The 25,500-nt window shown below is 43.3% G+C and overlaps 1 protein-coding gene across 2 annotated transcripts in view; it reads left to right on the top strand.

The window, feature by feature from the left end:
* LOC126248506 (host cell factor 2) overlaps window positions 1-25,500 on the top strand; it is a 294,659-nt gene that overhangs the window by 38,270 nt on the left and 230,889 nt on the right. For both annotated transcript variants that reach the window (XM_049949544.1, XM_049949543.1), the window contains exon 4: window positions 14,852-15,054. In XM_049949544.1, coding sequence (XP_049805501.1) covers window positions 14,852-15,054 — 203 coding nt within the window. The remainder of the gene's footprint in view (window positions 1-14,851; window positions 15,055-25,500) is intronic.

Raw genomic sequence — 25,500 nt, 5'->3', positions numbered from 1 at the left:
AGGTTAGTTAGGTTTAAGTAGTACTAAGTTCTAGGGGACTGATGACCATCGATGTTAAGTCCCATAGTGCTCAGAGCCATTTGAACCATTTTAAACCATCGTTCTGTGGTTCTCCAATGGAATTGTAATGGATACTATAGTCACCTTCCGGAATTGAAATCCCTTCTTTCGTCCTACTCTGCAGCTTGTGTGGTTCTCCAGGAATCTCATTTTACTGATGCTCACTCACCGATCCTCCGTGGGTTCCGTGTTTTCTGTCGAAATCAGGTCAGACCCCTGCGGGCTTCTGGTGGCGTTTGTACGTTTGTCCGTACAGACATTGCTAGCACGTGGATTCCTCTTCAAACTACATTGGAAACGATTGCTGTTAGGGTCCACTTACTCTGCGGTCACAGTTTGCAATCTTTATCTCCCTCCTGACAGGACTCTTACACCTGCTGCCTTAACTGCCCTTCTTCAGCAACTTCCTCCTTCCTTCCTCCTGCTTCGGGATTTTAATGCTCATCATCCCTTGTGGGGCAGTGCCTTTCCATCTAGACGAGGTGTTCTTATAGACCAATTTATTGCAGACCATGACCTGTGTCTTCTTAATGATGGCTCCCCTACTCATTTCAGTGCCGGTCATGGTACCTTTTCTGCCATTGATCTTTCTCTTTCTTCTCCCTCTCTCCTCCCTTCATTACACTGGTCGCCACACGACGACCTTTGTGATAGTGACCATTTCCCGTTGATTATCACGCTCCCTTCCCGCTCCCCGATGGACAGTTTACCTTGTTGGTCTTTCCAACGCGCCGATTGGCTACTATACACTGCACAGGTCGTGTTTTCTCTCTCATTGTCAGGTTGTATTGATGACGTCCTATGTGACGTGTCTGACGCGATTGTTCGCGCTGCTAGCTTTGCTGTCCCGCACTCATCTGGACCATTTCATCGCCGGCAAGTCCCATGGTGGAGTACGGCCATTGCCATTGCCATCCGTGATCGCCGTCGAGCTTTGCAACACTTTAAGAGGCACCCATCCGTAGCCAGCCTTACTACCTTTAAACGCCTCCGCACTAAAGCCCGTTATTTAATCAAACAGAGCAAGCGGGTATGTTGGGAACGATTAGTTTCTTCCCTTGGTTCTACCGTCCCTCTTGTCACGGGTATGGGCTACACTTCGCTCTCTCCAAGGTTGCCATTGGCGCAGTCCACCCTCCCAGGCCTTCACCTCCCAGATGGCATTTGTACAGACCCATTAGTTCTTGCAGAACATCTTGCGACCCATTTTGCAGTGGCATCAGCGTCAGCCTCCTATCCAGCTGCTTTCCTTCACCAAAAACAGCGGGCTGAAGCTTCCACCTTATGTTTCACCCCCTTGTGAGTCAGAATCTTACAACGAACCTTTTACTGAATGGGAATTTCTTTCTGCTCTATCTTCTTCTCATGATACGGCCCCTGGCCCAGATTCCATTCATAACCAACTGCTTCAACATCTCAGTGCTCCACAACGGCAACATCTTCTTCGGGTGTTTAATCGTATCTGGCTCCAGGGTGACTTCCCTTCTCAGTGGAGGGATAGCATTGTGGTTCCTGTCCTTAAGCCTGGTAAGAACCCCCTATCTGTTGACAGCTATCGGCCAATTAGTTTGACCAATGTTGTTTGTAAGTTACTTGAACGGATAGTAGCCTGTCGGCTCAATTGGGTCCTCGAATCTCGGGATCTATTGTCCCCTTACCAGTGTGGCTTTGGAGAGGGACGGTCTCCAATCGATCATTTACTTTGCTTGGAATCCGCAGTTCGGCAGGCTTTTTCCCAGCGCCGCCATTTGGTTGCAGTGTTTTTTACCTTCGCAAGGCCTATGACACGGCCTGGCGCCATCACATCTTACTTACCCTTCATCAGTGGGGTCTTCGGGGCCCACTCCCAATTTTTATCCGCCAGTTCCTGATCCATCGGTCATTCAGAGTTCGAGTTGGTACTGCTTTTAGTTCTCCACGGACCCAGGAGACGGGCATCCCACAGGGTTCTGTCTTGAGTGTCCTTCTTTTCCTCATTGCTATCGATGGACTTGTGGCCTCTGTCGGTCCCTTGGTCACCCCTGCCCTGTATGTGGATGATTTCTGCATTTGGGTTAGTTCCTCCTCGATGCCATCTGCAGAACGGCAGCTCCAGGTAGCTATACGGCGTGCCTCTGCATGGACCCTCTCACACGGGTTTCAATTCTTTCCTTAAAAATCGCAGGTGGTCCACTTCTGTCGCCGTACTACGATCCACCCTGATCCAGAGCTCTATCTTGCTGCACAACGATTGCCTGTGGTCCCACAGTTTCGTTTCCTGGGTCTTCTTTTCGACAACAAGCTCACTTGGTTGCCCCATATCAGACTCCTGAAGGTAGGATGTTTACGTAAACTCAATGTCCTTCGCTTCCTTGCCCACTCCTCTTGGGGTGCGGACCGTTCTCTCCTCCTCCGTCTTTATCGTGCTCTAGTTCTGTCTCGTTTGGACTATGGTTGTCAAGTTTATGGTTCAGCTGCTCCTTCCACACTGCACGTGCTGGATCCAGTCCACCATCGTGGTATCTGTTTGGCCACCGGTGCCTTCCCTACTAGCCCTGTTGATAGTCTCCTGGTTGAAGCTGGGATCTCCCCCCCCTTTCTGTTCGGCGGTCCCAGCTTTTGGTGTCTTATGCACTCACTGTCCGTTCCTCTCCCACTCATCCTTCCTATTCTATCCTGTTCCCAGACCATGGACGTCACCCACCCGACTCCCGCCCTCGGGCGGGTTTACCGGTTGGGCTCCGCCCTGCATCTCTTTGCCGTGATTTTCAGCTTCCTTCTTTGTCCTGTCTTCCTCACTCCCTCCCCTCCACCCCTCCACCCCTCCTTGGTTAGTTCCTCAGCCTCGAATTCGGATGGATCTCCGCCGAGGTCCAAAAGATTCCATCCCCCCCGGTGGTGTTCCGTTCCTTTTTCTGCCAAATTTTATGGGAGTTTCGGGATGCTGTTGTTTTTTACACTGATGGCTCTAAATCTGCTGATCATGTTGGGTATTCCTTCACGTCTTCTGTTGGAACGGAAAATCATCTGCTGTCACCTACATGTGGGGTGTTTACTGCGGAATTGGTGGCAATTTCCCAGGCCCTTACCTTTATTAAACAGTCCCAACACAACCGCGTTTTGTTATGTACGGACTCGATGAGTGGCCTTCTTGCTATTGACTGGTGTTTCTCGCGCCATCCCTTGGTCTCTGCCATCCATGACCATCTCGTTGATATTCACCGTGCTGCTTGTTCCATTGACTTCCTTTGGGTCCCAGGCCATGTGGGTATCCCGGGTAATGAGCTCGCTGATCGTTTGGCTGGGGGAGCAGTCACTTACCCCCCATTTTCTGTAACCCCTCCTGCAGTGGATTTACAGCTTCACATCAAATCCCACTTCGAACAGTCATGGGCCAATTCTTGGGAGGCTACTCCCGTGTCTAATAAACTTCGAGCGATTAAGGTGACACCAGGCCCGTGGCGTTCTTCCTTTCCCCTCTCTCGAAAGGACTCGACCACACTGTGTCGTCTCCGCATTGGCCATACCAGGCTGACCTGTGGTTTTCTTTTGCGTGATGAGCCACCCCCACTTAGTGGTTGTGGAGCCTTCCAGTCAGTAGCCCACATTTTGGTTGAATGCCCCCTTCTTTTGGCTCTGCGTGCTAAGTACAGACTCCCCCACACTTTACCTTTGATGTTGGCTGACGATTCCCGGATGGTCTCTCTGGTTCTTGGTTTCCTCCGGGAAAGTGGTTTTTATTCTCAGTTTTAAGGTTTTTAATCTCTCTCTGGTGTTGGGGCAGGGCGGTGAGTGTTTGGGTGCCTCCCACTGTAAGCCGTGTTTGGAAATTCCCGATTCACCTCCCTGACAGAGATCATCTTTTCTTCCCCTTTTACTCTGTTTTTACCCTTTTTTTTTTTTTTTGTTTAAAAAGACTGGTTAGCCTCCTTTTCCCATACGTATTTCTACATTCTAGCAGTTGCACCTTTTCAGTCACAGGTGGTCTTGCCTATGCTGCTTCAGCATAGCGTTGGGTTCGTTCCCTTGCCGACTTCCCTCATTTTGTTTTTACCAATGACAACATGACTGCTGCTTTCTGTTTGTGTTCTGACTTTCCTCATATGTCCCATTAGCGGAATGGAGCATATTTGAAACAAGGGACTGATGACCTTGCTGTTTGGTCCCTTCAACCTCAAACAACCAACCAACCAACCAACTTTCCTTCGAAATCTTACAGCAGTACAGGCTGTCTCGAGAAGTATGCGTTACTTAAAGATCTTAAGCACACTTACTGTTACTTGCATACAAAAAATCCAATGCAGTAGTCAGTCCAATGTAGAGAGGTTGTCATGTACCCTCTGTCGTAGCCATCGAATAATGTGGGGACTAAGATATTGATGCGTAAACTGTAAACTCCCTGTGCAGTAAGTGTTTTACTGTGAGGTTCCAGGCAATGACCACTGCGCAGAGTGACTGTTGCCACGGCTGGGTGGCGTCCATGAGTAGAGCAGCGAGCAGCATTAGGGCTGATAATCAAAAAACTAAATTCATCAAATTTATCCATTAAATAACTGTACAGATCAACTGTCTCATCAGAGGGCTAGCTGTACTAATGCAGAAAGTTATATAACACTTAAGCATTTGAGTTTCTGGCCACTCAATGGGATGAGAACAAACTTGAATAAATTTGACTATAGTTTGTGATATCTGGTGTGCACTAGAACTGATGAACATACCTTTACAGTAACCAATCGTTATTACTTCTGGAACACACAAAGAACCAATGTGATTAGTAGCTTCATTACAACAGAATAGAAATGGACCTCGTTTACAACAAAACAAATACATAGTCAAAATGTACACCCAAATAATGCCGTTAGCTGGGATACATGCAAGTCACTATTATTCAGCATGAAAGCCTCAATATGATTAAGGATATCATGTGCTACAGAGGTCATAACCTTCAAACTGTTGATGAATTGAGTGTGAACTTAAAATGACTGAGTCAGTTTTGTGTCTGTCATCCAGAGATGTTAAAAGGACAGTTGGATATATAGTGTGCTTTTGTACTTGGGTTTGAAGGGAAAGTCCTGTTTGAAAAGGTTAGTCATTGTCCACACAGGTGATGTCGCCTAGAGCCTCTCAGGTAGAAGCCATTGTCTTTTATTGCTTACACTTTGAGCGTACCAGACTCTCACAGTGGACTCATTTTGTGACAAGTGGACCCTCGCCATTGTACCTGTGAAGCACCTTAACAGTTCCTCATATCCTCATGGTGTGTGTGTAATTATAGCTGGTTGACAATGTGGGCTGAAGCTATGAGGCAATCCCAGAAGTAAAGTATCCTATATCTTCAGATATAGAAAAAGCATTTATTTTTTTAAAGTAATAGCATCATTTTAAAGGTTGAACAATGCTTCATACTTCTGCCACAGTCATGAATTCGGTTAATGCAGTTTTGTAGAGGCTATGGCAGCTTTGCGATGTCCATGTCGTACCAGCTTGCTGCCATGTCTTTCAGGAAGCATTGAACCTCAGCTTTCACCTCACCATTTAAGTAGAACAACTGTCCACAGAAATTGTCCCTAAACTTGGCACCAAGCGACTATCACCTATCCCCAAAGTCCAGGATGTTTGGAGATTGGATGCGGAGGTTCTAACCAAAGTTTTAGAGGAGATTGATGGGCTACATGTGGGCAGGCAGTGAAATACTGATAAAACTGAGAAGGGCAATTCATAACTGGGGAAGAAAAGCATTCTCCATGAGAACATCGGGCCACATGTCGCCTGTCAAACTGTCAATCTCCCACTAAACTTTGGTTGGAACATCATTACCCATCCACCAACCAATCCGAACGTGGCACAGAGTGACTACCACCTCTTTCCTGCGTTGATGGAACATTTCTCTGGACAGTGGTTCTGCTCCAACTAGGAGATGGAGAAAAAAGTTCAATGCTTCATGAAGGACATAGCAGTGAGCTGGTATGACATGGGCAGTTGTAAAACTGCCACAGAATCTACAAAATTGTGTTGACCAATATTGTGATTATGTGGAAAAATATAGCACCCTTCAATGTTCAAAATGATGCAACTATTATAGAAAATGAACTGTTGTTGTGTATAAAAAAATGGGACTTAAGTTTTAGAATTGCCCAGATAAGTTGTTTAGCTCAGATGCTAGTTGACAGTACAACAGCTGCCAACAGTGTTGTATTTTGTATGAGAAAATAGGCAACATAACAAAATTAGAGACATTAGTTTTTCCCAGCATATCCAATGTTCAAATAACTTTAGACATTGCCGACAACTGCCAGTATTTTGACAGAATCACACCCTTACTTGCTAATTTAATTTCAACAGCGTCCTTGATTACACTATCCCAATAATTGGGAGTGGCAGAGCTGATGTGCAGTTACAGCTGTTGGAATAGTGTTATTAAGCAAGCTGCTGAAATTAAATTAGCAAGTAATCTTATAGAGATGGTGGTTTTTGTTTACATTCTGCATGGAATACTGATCTTTCACTTGTCAAAAACCCCAGAGGAACAGAGTTCATACTACTTCACCCATTTATGATTAATTTCACTACTGACAACACCTGATACTGGTGATCTTTGATTTGTAATGCTGCTGTATAGCGTGCGCGTGTGTATGTGGTGAGTACGTGCATGGCGAGCACGGGGCCCCAAGCTATTGCAGCCTTCCTTCTTTCCCAGGCTGCGTATCCATTCCATTCCATTCCTTTACTTTCCTTGCTCCTTCCCCTTCGCCCTCTCCTCTCCTTCTCTCGATGTCCTTGTTTATGGTGGCCCCGCTATCCTCCTGGTTATGTTGACTTTGCGATTTGGTTTTGTTGCGTAATTACCTCATTATTTTGGTGTTATTTGGTTGCCCTCTGGGGTTTAACCTCCATTACTAAATTTCTATTCCATAGTGTGAACCATTTGGGGAAGAGCACCGTACTTAGTGTCTCCAGCATGTGTCGTCCTAGTTCCTTCCACCCTTTCCTTCCCGTTGTTGTCTTGTGCTAGGGTACATAGCCAGTGTGGTAGCCAGTCCTGAAAACACAGGGATCACACTTCTGATACCTGAGCTGTGACCACCTCATATAAGCCTAGCAGTGGTTTTCATCCTGGAGCATCAGAACTCCCGGAAATGGCTGCCGTTCCAGACGGCCCTTGCTGTGGCTGGGTGGCTCCCGTGGGGAGAGCCCCTGAACGGAGTGGGTGGTATCGTGACGGACACTATGCAAATGAAATGCGTGCAGATCCAGAACTCTTACCGTTCTTTTACGGCCATCTCTTTGCATGGAAATGATTCTTCTAGTGCTGCTTCTTCTGCCCCTTCAGCCTTCCCTTCCATGGCTACCCCCTGGAAAGAGGGCCAGGTTCGTTGGCTAGGGGCGAAACCTTTCCCCCACTATCTGGTTTGCACCAGGACTGATGGGGATACTTTCACCAATACCAAATTTTTTTTTTTTTTTTTTTTTTTTAACACATGGAAGAAAAGTTTGGTGAAGTGGACTCTCTGAGCAAGATGCGGTCGGGTTCGTTGTTGATCAAAACTGCTTCAGCTGCCCAGTCTGCGGCCCTTAAGCGTGCCTGTGACCATGTCGACACAATTCCTGTGTCCATTACCCCCTCCCCCCACCAGTCTTTGAATGTGGTTCAAGGTGTAATTATTCACAGGGACCTCATCCTTCAAACTGATGAGAAACTTCAGGACAATATAGGACGGCGGAGTGTTCACTTTGTTCGGTGTGTTCAGAAGGGCCCAAAGGACAATCGCATAGATACTGGTGCCTATATCCGGGCGTTTGAAGGGGATACCCTCCCTGAGAAGGTCAAGATTATGGTTTATCGATGTGACTTGAAGCCGTACATCCCACCACTTATGAGATGTTTTAAGCGCTTGTGTTTTGGCAGCATGTCTTCCCACTGTTCAGACCCCTCTCTGTGGTGCCTGTGGACGTCCACTCGATGAGGGGAGTTCCTGTGTTCCCCTTCCTGTGTGTGTTAATTGTCATTGCAATCATTCTCAATGTTTACCAGATTGCCTGGCTCATAAGAAGGAAAAGAAGATACAGGAGTAAAAGTCCCTTGATCGTCTAACCTACACTGAGGCTCATAAGAAGTAAGAAGATGTGACTAAATCATATTTAGTTACATCTTCACGCCTTCCTCCCACTAGTCCCGAACCCCCCCCCCCTCCCCCCTCCACTGCGGCTCCCACACCCTCCCCTCTGGGCACCGCTCCTGCCCCCCCTCCCCCCCCCCCCCAGCTGGAGAAGTGTCCCACTTCTTTGGCGTCTGCCAGTCAAGGGTGCCCCTCCCGCGATCCCCCTTCCCAGCACCTTCCAGGCCGAAGATCTGCTGCCACACAAGAACCATGGTCTGTGGGCCCCTCCGGTCGCCCGATCTGGCTCCAGCTGGCTCCTTTTTGCCATGCAGCCCTCCTCAGTCTCAAACAGAAAAGAAGAAGAAACATAAGTCCCGGGACACGGAGCTTTTGGTGTTGCCAGAGGTCCTGTCCCCCACCTTCGCAACCTGAATCTGACCTGCTGTCCATGGGTGTTGCCCCCTCCTTGTCGGAGATGGATGGTGACCCGGCAGCACGACTGGCTTTAGCCTGTTCTTCCCCTATTTGAATCATCATTCTGTGGTTATCCAATGGAATTTATGGTTATTACGGTCACCTTCTGGAGTTGAAATCCCTTATTTCATTTTATTCTGCAGCTTGTGTGGGTCTACAGGAATTAATTTTTTTGATCACACACCGACCCTCCGTGGTTTCCGTGCTTTCTGTCAAAATCAGGTCGGCCCCCTGCGGGCCTCTGGTGGCGTTTGTACGTTGGCCTGTACGGATGTTGCTAGCACGTGGATTCCTCTTCAAACTACATTGGAAGCAGTTGCTGTTAGGGTCCACCTGGACTCTGAGGTCACGTTTTGCAATCTTTATCTCCCTCCTGACAGGACTCTCACACCTACTGCCGCCTTAACTGCCCTTCTTCAGCAACTTCCTCCTTCCTTCCTCCTCCTTGGGGATATTAATCCTCATCCTCCCTTGTGGAGCAGTGCATTTCCGTATAGTTGGGGTCTTCTCATAGACCAGTTTCTTGCAGACCACAAATTGGGCCTTCTTAATGATGGCTCCCCTACTCATTTCAGTCCTGGTCATGGTACCTTTCCTGCCATTGATCTTTCTCTTTTTTCTCCCTCCCTCCTACCTTCATTCCACTGGTCACCACAAGACGACCTTTGTGATAGTGACCACTTCCCATTGATTCTCTCGCTCCCTTCCCACTCCCCTATGGACAGGTTACTTTATTGGTCTTTCCAACGTATCAGTTGGCCTCTATACAGTTCACAGGTTATTCTTTCTCCCTTTTTGTCGGATTGTATTGATGTCATCACACCATGACTTTTATGATGTGATTGTTCATGACGCTGGCCTTCCCATCCGATGCTCATTCTGACCATGTCGCTGCCGGCAATCCCCGTCGTGCTGTCTGACGGTTGCTGTTGCCATCCATGATTGCTGTCAAGCTTTGCAACACCTTAAGAGGCAACCATCCACTGTCAATCTTATTACCTTTAAACGCCTTCACGCCAAAGTCCGTTACTTAATCAAACGGAGCAAACGGGTGTGTTAGGAATGCTTTGTTTCTTCCCTCGGTTCTACTGTCCTTGGGTCACGGGTATGGGCTACACTTTGCTCTCTCCAAGGTTGCCATTGGTAGTGTACCCTCCCAGGCCTTGCCCTCCTGGATGGCCTTTGCATGGACCCGTTGATTCTTGTGGAACATCTTGCGACCCGTTTTGCAACAGCATCAGCATCAACCTCTTATGTGGCTGCTTTCGTTCACCAGAAACAGCGGGCCGAAGCTTCCGCCTTATGTTTTGCCCCTTGTCAGTCAGAATCTTCCATTGAACCTTTTACTGAATGGGAATTTCTTTCTGCACTTTCTTCTTCTCATGATAAAGCCCCTGGCCCAGACTCCATTCGTAACCAATTGCTTTAACATATTGGTGCTCCACAACTACAACATCTGCTCCGGGTGTTTAAGCGTATTTGGCTCCAGGGTGACTTCCCTTTTCAATGGAGGGATAGCATCGTAGTTCCCATCATTCAGCCTGGTAAGAACCCCTTGTTTGTCTAAAGCTATCAGCCTATTAGTCTGACAAATGTTGTTTGCAAGTTACTTGAATGGATGGTAGCCCGTCGGCTCAATTCGGTCCTCGAATATCGGGATCTATTGTCCCCTTACCAGTGTGGATTCAGAGAGGGACGGTCTGCAATCGATCTTTTACTTAGCTTGGAATCAGCAGTTTGGCAGGCTTTTTCCCCAGCGCCGCCATTTCGACCTTCGCAAGGCCTATGACACTGCTTGGTGCCATCACATCTCACTTCCACTTCATGAGTGGGGTCTTTGGGGCCCACTCCCGATTTTTATCCAGCAGTTCCTGTTCAATCGGTCTTTCACGGTTCGGGTTGTTACTGTTTGTAGTTCTCCATGGACCCAGGAGAATGGCATCCCACAGGGTTCCGTATTGAGTGTACTTCTTTTCCTCATTGCTATAGATGGGCTTGTTTGGCCTTCGTCCGTCCTTTGGTCACCCCTTATCTGTATGTGGATGATTTCTGCATTTGGGTTAGTTCCTCTTTGATGGCCTCTACAGAGTGGCAGCTTCAGCTATACGGCGTACCTCTGCGTGGACCTTCTCACACGGGTTTCAATTCACTCCTTTAAAATTGCTGGTGGTCCACTTCTGTCGCTGTACTATGGTCCACCCCGATCCGGAGCTCTACCTCGATGCACAATGATTACCTGTGGTCCCACAGTTTCGTTTCCTGGGTCTTCTTTTCGACAACAAGCTCACTTGGCTGCCTCATAACAGACTTACGAAGATAGTACATTTCCGTAAACTAAATGTCTTTCGCTTCCTTGCCCACACCTCTTGGGGTGCGGATCGTTCGGCTCTTCTCTGCCTTTAGTGCTGTCTCACTTGGACTATGGTTGTCAAGATTATGGTTCAGCTGCTCTTTCCACACTGCGCCTCCTGGATCTGGTCCACCATCGTGGTGTTCGTTTGGCCACTGGTGCCTTCCCTACTAGCCCTGTTGATAGTCTCCTGGTTGAAGCTGGGATTCCCCCTCCCCCCGGCCTGCCATTTCTGTTTGGCAGTCCCAGCTTATGGTTTCTTTTGCAGTCGCTGTCCGTTCCTCTCCCACTCATCCTTTCTACTCTAATCTGTTCTCAGACCAAGGACGTTGCCCACCTGATTCCCTCCCTCGCTCGGGTTTACCGGTTGGGCTCCGCCTTGTCTCTCTTCGCTGTGATTTAGAGCTTCCTTCTTTGTCCTGTCCCCCGGTTAGTTCCTTGAAAGATTCCGTTCATCCGATGGCTTTCCTTTGTTTTTTTTCTGCCGAATTTTATGTGAGTTTTGGGAGGCTGGTGGTTTTTTTTTTTTTCATTACACCGATGGCTCTAAATCTGCTGATCATGTGGGATATGCATTCACATCCTCCGTTGGCACCGAAAATCATGTCCTGCCAACTACATGTGGGGTGTTTACTGTGGAATTGCTGATGGCAATTTTCCGGGCCATCGTGCACTTACCTTTATTACAGGGTCCCAACTCAACCGCGTTTTGTTATGTATGCACTCATAGGGGCCTTCAGGCAATTTACAGGTGTTTTTCCCACCATCCCTTGGTCTCGGCCATCCATGACCATCTTGCTGATCTTCACCATGCTGCTTGTTCCATTGACTTCCTTTGGGTCCCTGGCCATGTGGTTATCCCAGGTAATGAGCTTGCTGGTGGAGCCTTACAGTCAGTAGCCCACATTTTTGTGGAATGCCCCCTTCTTTGGCTCTGTGTCCTAAGTACAGACTTCCCCGCACTTTACCTTTTAATACTGGCAGACGATTCCCGAATGGTGGAACTGGTTCTTAGTTTCCTCCGTGAAAGTGGTTTTTATTTTCAGTTTTTAGGTTTTTAATCTCCCTCTGGAGCAGGGACAGGGTGGTTAGGGTTGGGGTGTCTCCCACTGTCAGCTGTGTTAGGAGATTCCTGACTCCCCTCCCTGGCCAAGATCCTCTTTTCTTTCCTTTTTACTTTGCTTTGATCACTTATTGGGTTTGGTTAGTCTCCTTTTACAATATGCACTTTTACATTCTAGCTGTTGAATGCTTTTAAATAGCAGGTGGTCTTGCCTGTACAGCATCAGGGGTGGGATATTTCCTGCCTCTAGCATAGCCTTGGGATTTCTCACTTGCTGACTTCAGTCATTTTGTTTTTGCCATTGACAACACGACTGCACTTTTACATTTTTTGGCCATTTATCTTTTGTCATTTTGACTTTTCTGAGATGTCAATCCGTCTGAATGGACCACATTTGAAACAAGGAACTGATGACCTTGCTGTGTGGTCCTATCAACAAACCAACCCACCCACCCACTTATGCTCTACCCATGAACCAACACATATCACTTCTTATTTCTATCATACACTGCTTGGTCTTTCACTCTTTGACATATTAGACAAACTTAATGATCAGTGCTCAGGGTACCCAATGTTTTATGTTTACAAGGGTGCCTCTAGGCACTGGTGCTAGTCCTAAGTGCTTCCACCTTTTCACTTTAATGTTTTTGTCATTGTAAAGTATCCAGTTTTTTTAAATCCTGTTTTGTGGGAGTCACACATTATTGATACATCCGAAAGTAAGAGCTGAACTTCCAAATACAGGGTTATTACAAATGATTGAAGCGATTTCACAGCTCTACAATAACTTTATTATTTGAGATATTTTCACAATGCTTTGCACACACATACAAAAACTCAGTTTTTTTAGGCATTCACAAATGTTCGATATGTGCCCCTTTAGTGATTCGGCAGACATCAAGCCGATAATCAAGTTCCTCCCATACTCGGCGCAGCATGTCCCCATCAATGAGTTCGAAAGCATCGTTGATGCGAGCTCGCAGTTCTGGCACGTTTCTTGGTAGATGAGGTTTAAACACTGAATCTTTCACATAACCCCACAGAAAGAAATCCCATGGGGTTAGGTTGGGGGAGCGTGGAGACCATGACATGAATTGCTGATCATGATCTCCACCACGACCGATCCATCGGTTTTCCAATCTCCTGTTTAAGAAATGCCGAACATCATGATGGAAGTGCGGTGGAGCACCATCCTGTTGAAAGATAAAGTCGGCGCTGTCGGTCTCCAGTTGTGGCATGAGCCAATTTTCCAGCATGTCCAGATACACATGTCTTGTAACGTTTTTTTCGCAGAAGAAAAAGGGGCCGTAAACTTTAAACCGTGAGATTGCACAAAACACGTTAACTTTTGGTGAATTGCGAATTTTCTGCACGAATGCATGAGGATTCTCTACCGCCCAGATTCGCACATTGTGTCTGTTCACTTTACCATTAACAAAAAATATTGCTTCATCACTGAAAACAAGTTTCGCACTGAACGCATCCTCTTCCATGAGCTGTTGCAACCGCGCCGAAAATTCAAAGCGTTAGACTTTGTCATCGGGTGTCAGGGCTTGTAGCAATTGTAAATGGTAAGGCTTCTGCTTTAGGCTTTTCCGTAAGATTTTCCAAACCGTCGGCTGTGGTACGTTTAGCTCCCTGCTTGCTTCATTCGTCGACTTCCGCGGGCTACGCGTGAAACTTGCCCGCACGCGTTCAACCGTTTCTTCGCTCACTGCAGGCCGACCCGTTGATTTCCCCTTACAGAGGCATCCAGAAGCTTTAAACTGCGCATACCATTGCCGAATGGAGTTAGCAGTTGGTGGATCTTTGTTGAACTTCGTCCTGAAGTGTCGTTGCACTGTTATGACTGACTGATGTGAGTGCATTTCAAGCACGACATACGCTTTCTCGGCTCCTGTCGCCATTTTGTCTCACTGCGCTCTCGAGCGCTCTGGCGGCAGAAACCTGAAGTGCGGCTTCAGCCGAACAAAACCTTATGAGTTTTTCTACGTATCTGTAGTGTGTTGTGACCATATGTCAATGAATGGAGCTACAGTGAATTTATGAAATGGCTTCAATCATTTGTAATAGCCCTGTATATTCTTTTACTGTATATCTAACTGCATCCATACCTGGGATTGTTAAGACACACCACTGTGGTGATGCTAGACTAGGTTAACTGGTTCAAATCATAGTGATGCAAGAAATTTTCACTGATTGTATTTGGCCAGTAATGGGAGAAGAGATTGTGACGTAAAGTTCCGGATCATAAGACTGTGCACCAGTGTTGATTGACTTGCGAAAAGTAGTAGTTTTGTGTAATGGTGTCATTGGACATCCTGATAAGATTGGAGATGATCAATTTAAAGTTGACAGGGTATAGAGGAAGTAAACCTCACTATAAAGTTAAGGGCATAGGTGTATTGCTCTAAAAGGAGGTAGTATATATGATAAGACAAGTGTTAAGGGAGCAGAACATGTAGCTTGGTGGAGAAGGATGTAATTTTAGTATTATATCCTGAATTGCTTTTTCTTCCATCTTCATATCTTCCTACCTACCTTGTAACGCCATCTGTACTACTTGATGTGGGAACGTTTGGTGACAGTGTATTGTTAAATCACTATTTTACTAAACGGTTGTAACTTAGGCTCAAGAAATCTCTCTTTGTATATCAAGACATGTTGATTTGTGCTGTTGACATATTTTTGTTGTTACTGTCTGTTAGTTTCTCCTCACAGTACATAATACATTGGTTCAGGTATTTGTTTATATATATGAACACGATAAGGTTTTCAACACTGTGAAAGTAAAAGCTGCTGTTTTTTCTTCATTATCCTAACTAGGTATCTGAATGATCTTTATACTCTGGATTTGAAGACGAGTACCACTGCTTGGGACATTCCACAAACAAAGGGTACACCACCATCTCCAAGGGAGTCTCACACAGCAGTGGCATACACACAGAAAGCCACTGAAGTAACTCGTATTGTCATTTATGGTGGAATGAGTGGTTGTCGTCTAGGGGACCTTTGGTTTTTGGATTGTGGTAAGTTACTTAATTTCCTACCATTCTTTTATTGTATTTCGTGGTTATCCTTAAGTTGTAACTTGTTACACTGCATTATGTCTGCTTGTGGGATAATAAGCAAAGAAACTGTCCATTTAATTTTTGCTGTCTTTTGCACATTTATTGTGTTTGTGCAATGTCCACTAATGTTGACTCTTCTGTTAAATGTGGTTGTTTCATTATGAGGATGCCAGTGTTTCGTTAATATGTTACATAATTAGATAAGTTTCACTTGTAAGAAAGCTTTTTTAACTTTGCAGTGTAATCATACAGGTGTTAAAATTGAATATATTATAATCAGTACATGGAAGTCATATGTGCAGCAAAAGGAACATTAAAAAGTACTTACAGTGGAAATATAAAATAAAGTTGCATGTTACGTATTGTGGAAAAGAGAAACTTGGTGATAAGACTTAGTCAATAGGAAAATGATCCATACAAATGCCATGGCATAGTCATAAGGCTTAGTCAACAGTAAAAATGGTCCATGTAAAATGTAAGGCCATGTGCATCATACATACAGATAACTAGCAGGATAGAAGGAACGAGCCAGCTGGAAAATTATGCTCAGGTGACGCTCACATAAGAAACAGTGGCAACTGCAAAAGACACCTGACATATTAAAAAAAATTTACATTATAATATCATAGAAACAGTAGTGTAACAAATATAAAAAAGCATATAAATGTATGCAAACATGAACCAAACTGACATGCATTAAAGTAGGATAATGACAGATAGCCTCTTTGAGAAAAATTTTTCTAAACAGCATGGAATACCTGATACTGCTGCTATGTTGATTGGAGAACAGGCCAAAAGCCACTGAAAAAGTTTCTGATTTTAAGCTGTAATTTATCATTAAGTCCTTATAACTGAAATTGTGCTTAAAAATTTCAAATTCCTTGGACAAGTCCTATCTAAAACTCTTCTCTTCCCTACTGCATCTTCCAGTTTAATCGGGGAATGTGTACATTGTATTGTGTACGTGGCGTAAGTAGAGCCACGAGTGTTTAAGCTTCTTTACCAATACTTATTCTTTGAATCTTGAGTCCTCTTCCAGTTTTCCCTATACAGAAACAGGGACAGTCATTACACATTATTTTATAGAGGCCCGGATGAGATAATGGTTCCTTATTATGCTTTAAGATGTGAATGAAATTTTTCCCAAGACAGTTGCTAGTTCTTAGCTTTTCTAGAATTGGTAAGGCAAAGGAAATTCCCTTTGTCTTTAACTTCTTTTTCCAGTTTGTGATCTTTGAGTGGGACATTTTTAGCAGTTCTATTATCCAATAATCAGTCTACTAATGACTGTTCATAGCTGTTACTGGCTTATGAAAGATTCAGACTTCAGTTTCATCATTTTTATACCCAAAAAAGATGAAGAAAATTCATCTCGCTATTCTCATTCTGCAGTTGTTTAGTGAAAACTATTTTATCATGTAGTTAATTGAAAGTATGAAACAGTTTGTCTAATTGTTCATAAGTACCTTCGAAAACTATAGCATGTTCTCTGCAGGCCAAGGTAGCTACCTTTGATAGCACTAGCTTATATTCCAATGTTCCAGTTCACACTACTTTGGAGGTGGTTGAAAATAACATCCATCTTCACAAAAAGTCAACATAGCCTGAAATTGCTGAACTTACGTTGTTGCTTCGAATTGCACTTAAACACAGTTACTTCATGTTTAACAAAAAATTGTGTATGCAGTGTTTCAGCTTGGCCGTTGGTAGTCCCCTTGCCAGCATTTTAACTGACATTTTCACAAATTCTCTTGAAGTTTGTTCATAGGCACTTCTAAGGAATTAGGTCAGCTGTTTCATACTACTTTCAATCAGTTATATGGTAAAGTAGTATTCACCAAGGAATTGCAGAATGAAAATAGTAAGTTGAATTTCCTTGATCTTACTTTGGGTATACAAAAAGATAAAACTGATTTTTATAATCTTTCACAAGCAAAGTTTTTTTAAGGTAACATTATCACAATTGATTCGGCTCATCCATAAGCACACAAATTTGCCCTTCTCCATTTAATATTTATTGTGCTTTGGTTACACTACTATACCCAGAGATTTTTCAGGAAAAGAGAAATTTGATTAAAAGTATAGTCAGAAATAATGGCTATGAACAGTCGTCAGTAGACCGAATATTGGGTAAGAAAACAGCTAAGAATCCACTCTGAGAGATAAGCTGGGGAAAAAAGGTAAAGACGAATGGAGTTTCTTTTCCATTCCATACCATACTTATATTTAATATAAGGTACACTGTCTTCTTACTAAGAAATATGGCTGTAAAGTTTTGTTTTAAACTAGCAGCAGTCTTGGAAAAAATTTAATTCACACTGAAAGCATAATGATAAGCCATTCTCTCATTCTGGCATCTATAAAATGAGGTATAATGATTGTCCCTGTTTCTATGTAGGGAATGCACTAAGAGCAGTCAACATCAGATTCAAAGAACATTCATTGTGTAAAAAGGCAGTAACATTCATGGTTCTACTTACACTGAGAGTCTCATAGAATGTACACACTCCCCTATTAAATTAGAAGATGCGGTCATGAGGAAGAGAGCGGTCTTAGATTGGAATTGTTCGAAAAATTTTAAATTTTTAAGCGCAACTTCAGTTATAGGGACTTTATTCTTAACAATAAATTATAGCAAAAAATCGGAAACTTTGTCTGTGGCCTTTGGCCTTTTCTTCAATTAACATAGTAACAGTATAGGGTTTGTCACGCTGCTGAGAGATTTTTCTCAGACGGAATCTGTCATCATCCTACTTTAATGTGTGTCATTGTTTTAACATTTCCATAAGTTTATATGCTTTTTATAATTTTTGTTATGTTTCTGTAATGTTATTTTATTAACATATTGGTGGTTGACATTGCTTCCTATGTGAGTGCCACCTGAGTGTAAGTTTTCTGCTGCCTTGTCCCTCCTGTCCTGCTAGTTGTCTGTGTGTATGGTGCACGTAGCCTTACATTTTACATGGACCATTTGTACTGTTGACTAAACCTTATGACTTAGTTTCTCTTTTCACAGAGTATGTAACATATAAGTTTGTTTTATATTCACACTGTGTGTAATTTTTGGTGTCTCTTTTGCTGCACATATGAGTTGTAATATATTCAACTTTTAGATGTTATTACTTCTTCTGAGGAAGACAGATTTATATTTGTTGAAACCTAGCTAAAGGTTTGAATAAACTTTCGATGTCACCGGTTGGGTGTATGAGTTCCATTGCACCCTCAATTGAAGGAAGCATTGTAGGTGACAAGATACGCAAATTTAAAAGGTTGTCACCTTATGTCCCTGAAGACAAAGCAGTTCATTAAAATTGATTTAATAAAAAGCTTTTTGACAGAAATGTTTGCTTTTTAAAAACTTTGATTTTTTTCCAAAATTTTCTTTTCTTGATCTGTATTTTTGTGTCTATGTATGCTTCTAACAAATTATTTTTTTTTATGTTTAGAATTGGCACAATTTTCCTGCTGGTGAACAGTGCTTTTCTGATTTAACGTGTTTCTAGACATTATTTTTCTTCCCGTCCAGTTCAAGAGTCCCAAAATCGGCAGAATATTAATTTTTGACCTTTTGTGATCTTTCATAGCCATCCAACACATACATGACAATGCTACAGATAGAACTGACAAGGTACTTCCCAAGGAAGTTGAACTGAAAATAACTCTGTTCACACATTAGCACTTTAAATTTGGTCAAAATAAGTTGACAGGTTTTTTCCATCCAGTCACTATAGTGTAGAGTGCAGACTCTATAAACTGGCAGTCGGGCGTGATCATCAACGAACTAGAATCTTTACCACAAGAGGAGCTGGTCAAAGGGTAACCAAACCCTTCCGGTGTTCTGAGGTTCATAATGGAACTCCATGATGGACCAGGATCACTCTTTTCATTCATTTCAAAATAAGAAAAGAAAAAAGGTGAGCCCTACACAACAGAGATCATTCGGTAATGGCTACAATGAGGTTGCTTGCATAGGTTGGCAGTGTCATAAATGAGGTAGTTCAGGCCCAACCTCTACCAGTATTTGATGCAGCAACAGCTCGAAACACCCACCACCTAAAACTGCCATATTCAAGTAACCATATTCACTTGGTCTACATGGGGCTCGTAAAACTGGATTTAACAATAAGTTTGCCAATTCAGCTTCTGGTTAGTATAAAAAGATTGACTACTACTTTAGGTTGGCCATGTGCGAGCCTAGATGCCTGGTTTAAACTTCAATAGATTTTTGTTCGTTCCCATGTAAATGGACAATCATTTTTTAAACATGCTCGGGATCTTGGGTCACGTCTTGTTAAAAATTTTCAGCTAATGTGGATGAAGTTACTTTCTGAGCAGTGAAGAGCAACTAGAAATGTTAGACTGAGTATGAAGTTGTCTAGCTGTAATATTTAATTCGCGAGAATCAGCTGTTGTGCTGACTAAATAAGAAACTGGAACAACTGATACTGAGATGCAGTATTTCACCAGTCTAGCAAAATGGCTTCACCATTAGCATGTAACCACAACAGGGAAAAACTGTTGCCGGAATGTGGTTTGTCTCCCGGAAGTTCTCATGTAAATGTAGTGATTATACCAGCTTTTGAACTTCAGTTGGCAGACTAATTCAAGCGTTTTGTTTGTTGTAAGATACTGTGTCCCATGGCCGAGTCCTGCTTTGCATTACGTGACATGTGTAGAGACAAATAAAACATCCACAGTTATTGTTGCGCCAGGAGCATTAGATGCACTGATACGTAGTTGCGTTCAAGCACTTCTTATTTTGCAAACATGTTATTACACATGCTACCTTTCCAAATTATGCATTACCAGATCATAAGCAGTACAGTGGAATCTTGCTAGCATGTTTTTGAAAGGGCCTCTGATTTTGAACATTACAAACAGGAAACTGTACTTGTTGAAATACTTAATTTGGTAATGAATAGAATTTTTTGTCATTGAAAATGCAGAATTGGGGGTACCGTATTTATGGTAGTATGCTTTCTCATAGTTCCATACTTCCTAACTTACAATTTCAGTAAATTGTAATTCAGAATGCACGTTGTCGAGGAAATGTTAAATATCGCACCCAGGAACTCTCAAAATTATGTTAGTTTACAAGAAACAAAAATGTGTTAAATTTGGCGACATTTGCTAAATCCATTGTATCAGATGTGTAACTTTTATCACCACCCAATTGGAATGCAAGAAAGTAAAGTGACACATGAGAATAACCTCTAGTGCCCGAAATACATACCTGGTATGTGATGTAGAAAAAGTAAAAATATACTAAAATTGCAATTTTTATTACACTTCGCAAAACAAAAATTGTTCATAAAGTCTCTCTCAAATAGTGAATCACTACTGGTAATTGAATAGGGATTGTCATTTCGACAAACTTTGGGTGTATTGTACATCTTGTCAGCCTAACTGCACTATAAGATACAGTACATGGTCCTGTCTTCACAAAGGTTTGAAAAACATGTTAACACTTTCCTGTTTCTTTATCCTAATTTTAATATTGTATTGTCGATCTTAGTTGGTACTTTCATCACTTCTTCATAGACTTCAGAACTCAAACCATTGTCTCCTTTTTTTCATTGCTGCAATAGCTTTTGACGTTGTAATAACCAGCAAAGGTTACGGTTCATCATTGTCTTCACTTTCTTCTTGTTTCGTTGTAAGACTTAATCAGTTTTCGTGGACTCTCAGATGACAAGACCTTTGTCACGTTCAAAACATTCATCAAAACTAAGGTAGTCAGTGTTTTCTTCTTGCTCCATTATTTGTTGCCATTTTTAGAGGTGTGATTCCTTCATTTTCTGCTGTGGTGTCTTCTGTAAGTATCCAGTGAAAGCCAGCTTTCTTGAAGCAGTGTGAGATTGTGCCTTCTTGCACGGAATCCCAGGCACTTCGTACAAAAAGCGTAGCATCACAGAATTTAACCTTTCTCAGCATTTTGTCAAGACAAGCTAGTCCATTATGTACAAGAATCCTCCCGAATTTTTGTTTCAGGTGTTTAATGTTGTCATGATGAGCTGGCTAAAGATGGCTTGTACAATGGGGAGGAGAAAAAACACTAAATTTATATTACACAGATATGATGTATCTTCAGCATGCACTGCACACCAGTCAATAAACAGGAGGATTTTTCTATTTCTAACACTTAACTTTGCATCCTAGGAACGCAAGAATTGTTCGAATAGCGTAGTTATTACCAACATTTTCTCATTAGATGTATATTTATATGGCAATGTCTGCACATTTTGAAAGCATTGTGAACTCTTAAACTTTCCATTCATTAGCGGCATCAACTTATGTTATCTTTTCATTACAACATAAGAAAACAGTCTCTCTTCAGTAAATTTTCTGCTGTAGCATTTTTCTCCTCTTATCTCAAGGGTTTTGTCAGGCAGAAGGTGGAATAAAAAACCATTTCATCTGCATGAAAAAAATGTCATTGTGGCTGTATTTTTCTATAATGGAAGAGAATTTTTCCATGACTGAAGTGTCAATATTTTACACTCCTGGAAATGGAAAAAAGAACACATTGACACCGGTGTGTCAGACCCACCATACTTGCTCCGGACACTGCGAGAGGGCTGTACAAGCAATGATCACACGCACGGCACAGCGGACACACCAGGAACCGCGGTGTTGGCCGTCGAATGGCGCTAGTTGCGCAGCATTTGTGCACCGCCGCCGTCAGTGTCAGCCAGTTTGCCGTGGCATACGGAGCTCCATCGCAGTCTTTAACACTGGTAGCATGCCGCGACAGCGTGGACGTGAACCGTATGTGCAGTTGACGGACTTTGAGCGAGGGCGTATAGTGGGCATGCGGGAGGCCGGGTGGACGTACCGCCGAATTGCTCAACACGTGGGGTGTGAGGTCTCCACAGTACATCGATGTTGTCGCCAGTGGTCGGCGGAAGGTGCACGTGCCCGTCGACCTGAGACCGGACCGCAGCGACGCACGGATGCACGCCAAGACCGTAGGATCCTACGCAGTGCCGTAGGGGACCGCACCGCCACTTCCCAGCAAATTAGGGACACTGTTGCTCCTGCGGTATCGGCGAGGACCATTCGCAACCGTCTCCATGAAGCTGGGCTACGGCCCCGCACACCGTTAGGCCGTCTTCCGCTCACGCCCCAACATCGTGCAGCCCGCCTCCAGTGGTGTCGCGACAGGCGTGAATGGAGGGACGAATGGAGACGTGTCGTCTTCAGCGATGAGAGTCGCTTCTGCCTTGGTGCCAATGATGGTCGTATGCGTGTTTGGCGCCGTGCAGGTGAGCGCCACAATCAGGACTGCATACGACCGAGGCACACAGGGCCAACACCCGGCATCATGGTGTGGGGAGCAATCTCCTACACTGGCCGTACACCACTGGTGATCGTCGAGGGGACACTGAATAGTGCACGGTACATCCAAACCGTCATCGAACCCATCGTTCTACCATTCCTAGACCGGCAAGGGAACTTGCTGTTCCAACAGGACAATGCACGTCCGCATGTATCCCGTGCCACCCAACGTGCTCTAGAAGGTGTAAGTCAACTACCCTGGCCAGCAAGATCTCCGGATCTGTCCCCCATTGAGCATGTTTGGGACTGGATGAAGCGTCGTCTCACGCGGTCTGCACGTCCAGCACGAACGCTGGTCCAACTGAGGCGCCAGGTGGAAATGGCATGGCAAGCCGTTCCACAGGACTACATCCAGCATCTCTACGATCGTCTCCATGGGAGAATAGCAGCCTGCATTGCTGCGAAAGGTGGATATACACTGTACTAGTGCCGACATTGTGCATGCTCTGTTGCCTGTGTCTATGTGCCTGTGGTTCTGTCAGTGTGATCATGTGACCCCAGGAATGTGTCAATAAAGTTTCCCCTTCCTGGGACAATGAATTCACGGTGTTTTTATTTCAATTTCCAGGAGTGTATTTATCTGGTAATAAGGTAAGGGAATTTTCCAATCGAAAAATACGGGGTCATCTTATGTCAACAGATTAAACTGTTGCTGCTGAGGTCAACATTTTTGTGCTGTGTAATAGAGTATATAGGTGTTGTTACATTTACAGATGAAGCTTTGGCTAGTGAGGTCACATACAGATTTATTTTGAAGAATTTTGGAGAATTTGGATGGTCGGTGGTAGTCAACCGATACTTATGTTCGAACAGATCATGAGATTTCCCATTATGCTCAATCCAGTATTGGTACAAAGTGCTCGATTCAGTATAGACATTGCTCGAACAGTCTCAAGACATTTGACTCTAGCAGTGCTAGTGCAAGGGATACACAAGAAACTATGACCTAGCCACTAAGACAGTCTTCTCTGCTTAAAAATTTTTAACTTTGTGGAAAAACAAGAGGAAATAGAATTAAATGCTATCATCCTACCAGCTCTTGTTGTGTTTGAACAGGTTTGCAAAATAGTGATATCATAAGTGGCAGGGTTAAGAAAACGGTCCACAAATTAAGCCATATTTTTTTTGTTTATTTATTTCTCTTTGTTTTACCAAAATGTAGACAATAAATAACTAGCATAAGTTTAGAATAGGTATAATGTGAACCTTTTCGCCAGATAATTTTTCAGTAAAACGGTTTGTTGGTTCGATTTGTCAGATATGTTAAAAATTTCTTTTCTCAAGGAACCCTTTAAGAAAAGGGGCCATCAGATATACAGGTCATTTTATAGTTGGTAGTTATGGTATTTATGCACCCAGCCTAACCTCAAACACAGTATACATTAAATAATTTGTCCGTGAAACTTTCGATCCTACCATTGGAAGCTTCAAAATCTGTAAGTTTCAACTTTTGTGCCAAATACATTTCTTTACCATGAGCTACAGTACCATCAGTCAGAATATTCGAAGCAAGAGTTTGTTTTATCCACTTTGGTAGACGGCTTTCCAGTTCTGGAAACTGACCTTCGCGCGCTCATCTTGTCTTATTTCCAACTACCAACTGTGGTGCTAAAGTTCTTTTCAGTTTGCTCACTGTTGTACTTGATTTTGATCGAGAAATGTTCAGATTACGCTCATCATCTGCGTGCTTAATGTGTGAATTCCTGTCCACTTCATGGAATAATATTCTACTTTTCTTCATTTGTTAACTGACTTGCTGTCTCTCTTATCCATTATGTACTGGTACACCAGTTAATGCACAAAAAGAAAAAAATTCACTGGCTGAGAGTGAGCCAAATGCTAAACACGAACAAAGAACACCAGTGACTGAGTTATGCACTATTTGGTTTATTGTTTGGTTGCTACAAAAGTTGAGTCATGGGAGCTACTACTGACCTATGCAAACATACTTCCTGATCTGGATGTCTTGCAGAATTGCTGGCATTGAATAAGTGTCACCTTGTGCATTTCCAGAACCCGCAGCTGCAAGCAGTCTGCACCCACCACTCTCGGAACTCTTTGTGACAGAGTTTGCAGCATCCATACGGTACAGATACCACTAAATTTGAAAATGCTAAATGAGGATGGGGAACATACAAATAAGCTGTCTTATCATTCATTTGATGAAATTGGGACTGGGTCTTCCAAAAATGGAAATGCTATGTGGGGAAAGCATGGCAAGGAGGAATGTACTAACGAGGTTTCACTGTACTAGTAACTGAAAATTCATTAAATTTTCAATACCTATATGCTGAAAATAAAGCTATTTTGAACTATCTCTGATAAAATAGGTCTTCTGGAAAAAAAAATTGCTATGAAGTAGCATTTACTACGTAATTTCATTATTCTGCATTTTGAGGCAGAATTTGCACCTATATTCACATTTATTGCAAAATGTGAATGTTCAGGTTTCTACTTATAAAGCTTACTGTGAGGACCAGAGCACTTGCTAGATTCTTTAGTTAAAAGGAAATGCAGGGGTGTATATTTTATCTATCTTGCAGAACATGTAATCATGATTAATATGATATGAAATATGAAAAAAATTATATTAAGAAGGAAGTAAGCAACATCAGATCAACATTCTTCTAAAGTCCTTCAATGTACGTTACAAATGCATACATTTGCTTCACTTTAAGAATTTGTAAAGTAGAGCATTAGAAAGAATCTGAAATCTGGGCATTTCGTTGTTGCCTAGATGAAACTGATTTGCTGTGTAAGATGGATACATTGGAAGTTTAAAATTGAGAAGCACAGAGGGGAGCAGTTACTGCTGTGTATAGATCTGCAATGTAAAGGACTGGTTAGTGGCTAACGAAGAAATACTGGACATTAGATGTTGGATTTCAGATTCTATCTATAAATTAAAAAAGTACTTTATGGATGTGCATTTGCACTAGACTGGAGACATGTGCCGTAAAGTTTGAAATTTTTACAGAAATAGGCTCTCCAAATGAAGTTGTGACCACTATTGATGAGCCTTTCAGTGCTGAGCACAGCAGGCTAAAGGCATAGTCATTTGCAGGG

Source organism: Schistocerca nitens, chromosome 3 (assembly GCF_023898315.1).
Source record: "Schistocerca nitens isolate TAMUIC-IGC-003100 chromosome 3, iqSchNite1.1, whole genome shotgun sequence".
NCBI classification, from domain to species: Eukaryota; Metazoa; Arthropoda; class Insecta; order Orthoptera; family Acrididae; genus Schistocerca; species Schistocerca nitens.
Note: the sequence above shows the minus strand (reverse complement) of the source record. Positions and strands in the feature narration are given on the sequence as shown.